General features: G+C 53.9%; 1 protein-coding gene across 1 annotated transcript in view; it reads right to left on the bottom strand.

The window, feature by feature from the left end:
- Positions 1–1,603: 1,603 nt before the first annotated feature.
- Positions 1,604–6,956, bottom strand: part of LOC109372656 (interferon-induced GTP-binding protein Mx1-like) — a 15,476-nt gene continuing 10,123 nt past the window's right edge. The window contains exons 9-10 of the mRNA XM_019626039.1: positions 5,816–6,058; positions 1,604–2,298 (exon numbers count right to left, since the gene is read on the bottom strand). Coding sequence (XP_019481584.1) covers positions 2,068–2,298; positions 5,816–6,058 — 474 coding nt within the window. The 3' untranslated portion in view covers positions 1,604–2,067. The remainder of the gene's footprint in view (positions 2,299–5,815; positions 6,059–6,956) is intronic.

Here is a 6,956-nt window from a genome sequence, read left to right as displayed (position 1 = left end):
GCGCTGCCTCACGGGGATGCGGGGGAACAACCCCTTGCCTGAGCCCCGCTGCTCTCTGAAACAACCCCTTGCCTGAGCCCCGCTGCTCTCTGAAACAACCCCTTGCCTGAGCCCCGCTGCTCTCTGAAGGAATGCCCCAGAGTGGACTCCAGAGCTGTGTCTCCCTGAGTCCTGAACAGCTGGGAAGGAGAGCACACACCTTCCCCGTGGATGGATGGATGGTGAGGACACGCCTGGGGAGTCCCCAGCCAATACTCGCCCGGTAAATTCTCGATCTGATGTGCTTCATCGCCTTTCTTCCTCCGCCCTCTCTGGGAATACCTGGAAAACCTGAACAGCAAGGAAGAACGCTGCCACCTCTGGCTTCTCTGGTCCCGGCAGCATCTTCTGTGGCTGGTAAGGCCGCCTGGTGCTGGAGTTGCTCAGGCCAGACACCAGGGGGCGCCAGCTCCCCAGCAGCTGGTGAGAAGCTGGGGACACGTGCCTGGTACTGGACTGGGCATGCAGGCACTGCCCGCCTACCCTTGTTCTTACAAGTCTGTGGGTATTGGGATCCACGCCCTTTCAATAGAAGTCATTGGCTCCTGTGAGCGCTCGGTGGTTCAGAGTCAACCTGTGGTGTTCGGCGCCTGGGAGAGGCACAAAGGTGCTGCCCGCAGTGGCTGTCGACTTGAACTTGTTAGATGCCCCTTGTTCCCCTGGCATTCCCTCTTGTGAATCAACTCTCACACTGTCCCCAAACACGGAGCATCGTAGAGTCCCCATGTCAGCAGGGATCTGGGGTGGGTCTGGATGGAGCGGACAGGGTGGCCAGCCCTCCCCGCCCACCCCGACAAGCGGTTGTCCAGCTTGGCCGGACGCCCCCCAGGCACACACAGCTTGAGGCAGCCCTTCTTTCCGGACATCTCGGTGTTACGTGCCCCTGCCGCCCATGCTGGCTGTGCAGTGGGTCTCCTGAAAAGCAGCCGCTCACGGGTGCTCCTCGCCGGCGTGGCTGGCTCACGCGTCATCTCCGCTTGTTCCCCGGCCATCTCTCCTCCAGGCTTGTGATGCTTGAACTCTCCCTTTAAAGGACATGGTACAGGCCCCCACTGCCTCCAGCCACAGCCCGTTGTTCGGTGTCCTGCCCCTGCGCTGGCCGTGGCCAGGTGTCTGTGAGTGTCCGCACACTAGGCTAGATCAAGAAGTCATGACTGTGCTGTGCGCTTCCAGGGCGATTCATGGTGAATACGTGTATGCCACCATTTTTGCTTCTTAGTACCGCCACCCCTCCCCGCCCCCCCGCCCCCCAGCTGGAGCCTCTGCCGCTGGGCGACGACCTCTCCTGACTTGGCCTTTTATCTTCAAGTCCGTGCAGGTACCCAGGGATCCAACAGGCTGGACACGTAACAGCGCACACCACACACGGATGCCATTTGCTTCGTGCTGTTTCATTTTATCTCCCATTCCCCTCAACCTCTTGTAAATAACCAGATCACAATCTTGTACCAAACTCGCTCCTTTGTACCTGGCCCAGCCACAGCAGTTGTGTCCACTCCCCCAGGTTCCTGCCTGCTGTCATTTTCAGGATTCTCCCCAAAATAAAAAAGGTGTCGGAGAAGAGTCTGTTATCAAAGAGTTTATTATAAATCAATGAGGTATGGCTTCTACAGCATTCACACACGTGGCACTAATGATCCTAAAACATCAGCTGTGTGAAAGGTCGTCGAGAAAAACCAGGAAATAGCTCCTACGATGCTCATGTGCATGGGTCTCTGATAAGGCAGGAGAGAGCTCGGGGGGCAGGAACCATGTGAGGGGGACGTCATTTTCCCTAACCAGGAAGATGGCATCATCCGTCCCAACTAACCTATCGCCTTCCCAAGGGCGAGCCTTGAGTTTCAATGCTGGAAACCCAATCGCTCACCACAGCTTCCCAAAAGGTCTGACTTCACTATGGGACGAGCACGGCAACAGCCGGCCACTTCGTGAAATTGGGAACTAAGAAAAGCGCGACTGCGGGGGAAGCTACCGGGTCCCCACGCCCTGCAGACATGCTGTGGAGACGCGGGCGGGACAGAGCCCGGCTTAACCAGGGAATTTGGCGAGCCGGTGCCGAGCCTGTGTCAGGCGCGCGTGCCGCTCTTTCAGGAACCTCCTCTTGTCACTGGTGTCACTGCGTTCCTTCAGGAGCCAGCTGTACTTCTCCTTGTCCTGCAGCAGCTGGAGCATGGAATTCCGCAGCTGCTGGCCGTATGACTGGAGGATGAAGTACTGGATGATCAGAGGGATGTGGCTGGACAGGCGGTTGCTGGCCTCCTGGAAGGGACAGCACACAGAAGGCTTGAGGGGACATGGTAATGAGGAGACCCCCCCATTGCCATGTGAGCACCAAAGGCACCTGGACCCGGCAGGTGCAAGGTGCCCCCGGGTTTCATACCCATCAGTGTCCTCTGCGCTAAGGGCGGCGAGGGGTGACGCGCATGCACACAGCGCAGACCGCGCCCGGCTGGGGCCAGCGGCCAGCTGGGCGCCATAAGCTTGTGCTGACCATGAGATGCTCTGGAAGAGGGTAACAACTGCTCCGAAAGGGGAATGGACCGACGGAGGGCAGAAACTACACTTGCAAATTACTTACAACTCTGTCGAGAAGATTTTATGACTTTTAAAAAAATCAACACTAAAATAATTCAGCAGAACAGAGGCTGGGCTATCAAAGACCACGGAAGGGCGCCCTGTGAGTTCCGTGCAGGTGGAACCATCGTTTCAAGCCTTCCGTCTCCCTCCCCAGCCTCACCTGCTGGTGGAAAGCTTCTCTTTCCGAAAACGGTGATCTCTCACAGGCTGACACGCACTCGTACCTAGCGAGTTCTGTGACCTCTCTGCCTCAGTTTCCTTCTCTATAAAATATGAGCACCTGGACTCAAGGGATGTTTGAAAAGGTTAAACGAGCTAAAACATAAAAGTTTAGGAAAATGACGCGTGGAATGGCGCTCAGTGACCGTCAATTGAGGGTCAGTGAGATGGAGATGGCACACAGGCTGTGTGTCCTAGGCAGATGGTGAGCCAGGGAGGTGGCTTGTCCCCAAATGGAAACGGGGGAAAGGAGAGAAGGGACAGGCTGATGGGAGGCATTCAAGATAGGCATTGGGGGCTGTTGGCGCTGGAGTCTGACATCGGAAAACGGACACAAGCTCAAAGCGATGGCTAATATCTGCAGTGACAAAATCAGGCACCCAAGGTACCTTTTGAGACTTCTAGCATGAACATGGCTGCGAGTCATTTTCTCGTTCTCCTGAAGATCATCCAAAACACCAGCAGTTTTGGTGACAGCAGGAGACAGGTGACACGCCAGCTTTGACCCACGTGTAGCAAAAGCAGTGGCAGTCAGGCAGAGCCACATGCGAGGAGGGGGCTGAGGAAGGGTGGGCAGACAAGGTGGGGGGGACTCCTTTGCTGCAAGGAATCTGGCTGGTGAGCAAGGTCGGTGGCAGAAGTCCCTCCCAACCAGGCTGTGTTTGGGGCACCGTGGAGAGATGCCGCACAAGGGGCCCTCACAGACGGGCCACGTTTTCATGAAACCCTCTCTTTGGTGGCTGAGAAGAAATTTTTGAGTGGCAAACACCAGCTCTGGACCTTTCCCCAGTGCCCACGGGGACTTTGTGCAAATCACTGACCAAGGGGAAAAGCAACTCGCTTAATGATGTGTGTGCTTGGGGCAAGGGAGGGCTCCAAACGTGTCCGCACGTCCTAATCATGGCACCTGAGAACATGTTACCTCTCACTGCAAAGGGCAGCTGAGGGTGCAGGAGGCTGCTGATGAGCTGACGCTGAGATAGGGACACTGTCCTGGATTACCTGGTGGGCCCACACGAAGGAGCCAGGAGGACAGGAGAGTCAGAGGGAGCTGTGGCTTCAGAGGTGGGAGAGGTGCAACCAGGCGGGCTGTGAAGNTGTCAGACTCTTGATTTGATGATACAAGGGTGGCATCTAGCACATACTCTGTTTCATTTCCTTTTCATTGCTGGACTATAAAATCCACTAGGATACAGGTCAGGCTTCAAGGACTTAGCCAGTTAACCAAGATGGATCTGGGGTATTTCAGAGGTGACACAAAGACCTCTCCACACATGCCATGTCCACCTGCTCACTGTGGAAGGACTGCTGATTCTTCTAGAAGCCTCTCATTTGAAATAGATGCTCGCTGGGCTGGGTTCAGTGACATGGAACAGAGCAAATGTACCCTCGTGTCATTAAGTTCTTACTATATCACCTGCCTCCCCAATCATTTGTTTCCAGTGATGCCTTGGACTCACCTTTCTTAAAATTATTTTCTATCACAGTACTCCATTTGTAGAACTCAGTTCGGATTTTGGTAAACAGCCGAGTTTCGTCCTCCTTCACGGGTTCTTCCCCTCCTACTAAAGCGAGGATGTCCTGATTAAATGCATTAATTTTCTGTCAAGAAGAAGAAAAACTTAAGTATAAGCAGTGATATTTCAAAAAGAAACGTCAAGGTGGTTTGGAAGTTGTGTGTTTGCTGAGAGTGGGCGACTCATGCTTTGCTGCCTGTGGGCCAGTGGGACAATGAGAATGAGAAGGCTTGGGCACCAGGCCGCCCCACTCTCCCCTTAAGGCCTTTGGGGTCTTGGGTGAGTCACATGACGAAGGGCCCATCCCACCCCTCCCTGCCCCCGTCCCTCAACCCTGGCTCCTTTCTGGTGGGCGGGAGAAAGAAGTGCATACGGCACACAGCCCCTTTCATATAGTCAGCATGCGATTCTTCAACTCGATGCAATTGGCAATACTCACATCTATGAGAAAGAACATTCTTTCACTTTCGTCTTCTGGTATGTCCGTGCCATAGTTATGTAACTCTTCTGTTATTTTCTGTTGAGACTCCTTTATTTGATTTTCTAACCGGGGCAGAGCTTGCTGAGGAAAATAGAGAGAAAATGATTGAAATACATAAATGTCAACCAGGAATAAAAAGGAGGCCCTGAGCCGCCTTCTGCAAGGGGCAGGACAGCTGTGTAGTACATTGACTTCTGGCTTCTTCTAGAAAGCTTTTCCAGAAGGAACGGACACTGTTGTCCACCCAGGCCCTCTCACTTTCCTGCCCTTGTGCAAACAGCCTCAGAGCCATGCTGAGGCGACCACTCTGTCCGGTTCCTGGGCCCTGGAAAAGCAACAGCAGGAACAGCCCCTGTAACCATGTTACATTAACTCTGCAGGGAGGTCAGAAAGAGCCACGTGTCTAGTGGGTTTTGAAGCGGCCATTGGGGCGATTTGAGAGATTCAACGACGTTCATGTTGTTGTTCAGAGATGAAAGCTGCCGGGGACTTCTGGCTCTAACGGTGCTGGAGACTGCATGTGCTGGCTGACCGCCCCACGGCACACATCTAGAAACACCCCTCTCAATGTATCAGGGGGCTGTCAGGTACAAAAGAGATACCCGGAAGCCAAAGCCGGGCGACATTGGGTACCCAGGGATGCACGATGGAAGCTGGACTCAGCCTCAAGGGCACACATAGGAAAGAAAACTTGAACTCTAGTTTCAGGGCCTGTCTTGGTGTCAGGGCGGAGGATAAATCCCCAGTGGGCTNAGAGCATGTGCTCCTAACAACAAGACTGCCTGTTCGATGGTGGGCTACACCTGCCCGCAACTGGGACTGAACTTGGCACCTTGAGCTGAGCTGCCACCCGGGTGGCTCAGAGGATAGAGCACGCACTCTTAATAGCAAGTCTGTCGGTTTGACTCCCACATGAAAAAAAAGAAAAAAAGAAAAGGAAGAGACGCAGAAACCACGTGTTTTGAGACATGTGTGGACTCACCTGGCGGTAGGCCATCAGATGTTGCAAGATTTCGGCTATGGAGTCATTCGGAGAATTGTGCTGAACGGATGAACGGCTTGGTTTATTCTTCTTATCTTCTTCTGCTTCCTCCTCTCTGATCTTCTTTAGTGTGCTCCGATACACATGGTCTTGGCAGTAGATAATCTGCTCCATTTTGAAGTGAAGTCGGATGAACTTCTCGGCTTCTCTTTCTTGTTCCAGTTTAATGTCTTCAATTTTGGACTGTCGCACAAGAGACACACAGCAAGGTTCCTCTCAAGAAGTGACTCGCTGGGTCGCAATGGAGGCATACGCAAAGCCCACAAACAGCAGGTTCCTCGACTTGCATGAAAATAGCACACTGCTTTGCGGCGGCTTTCTGCGCCCCACCCTGGCTCATCTAAGACAGGGCTCCCACCCCCAGCAGAGGGTCAGACTCTCGCTGGGAGCCTGAGCCACACATGTGACCAGAGCCTTCATCCCCAGACTGGGATCCCACAGGGCTCTGTTTGAAGGCCTGAGGACTACAGCTTCTTTCTGCTCTCTTCTAGGCTTTTCCATCTGATGAGCAGTACGTATCCATCAGAGTGCTCACCGCGACAGGATGGGGCCTGACTTTAAGTCAGTCAATTCTCTATCCTATGTTCCTGGCATTTAGAGAAACTGGCTACCAGGAAGCCAGGGGGAAGTCTGTCACACAGAATACATCTGTACCCCGTTCCCCGCCTCGCCCCCGACCTCACTGAGCTCCCTGGAGTGAGAGGCATGCTGCAGGTGTGTCTGCAACATTTTCTTCTATGTCCGTTACAACCTTCTGAGGAAGCCATTTTTAGCGGCGTTTTGTGGGTGAGGAGCTGAAGGCTCAGGCAGCTTCAGGGGCCCACACCAAGCCCACCAGCTTCTGCGTGGCAGAGTGGGCCTTCCCATCTGTGCTGGGTGCTGGGAACTGAATGTTTGTGTCCCCCTATTATTCATATATGGAAAGCCTAACCCCAATGTGACGGCATGTGGAGATGGGGCCTTTGGGACGTCTAGGTCATGGTGAGGGAGCCCTAAGAATGGGATTTGTGCTCTTGTAAGACAAGGCACCAGAGGCCTGCCTCTCTCCTCTCTTTCTCTCTCTCTCTCTCTCTCTCTCTCT

Source organism: Hipposideros armiger, unplaced genomic scaffold, assembly GCF_001890085.2.
Source record: "Hipposideros armiger isolate ML-2016 unplaced genomic scaffold, ASM189008v1 scaffold_653, whole genome shotgun sequence".
Lineage (NCBI taxonomy): Eukaryota > Metazoa > Chordata > Mammalia > Chiroptera > Hipposideridae > Hipposideros > Hipposideros armiger.
Note: the sequence above shows the minus strand (reverse complement) of the source record. Positions and strands in the feature narration are given on the sequence as shown.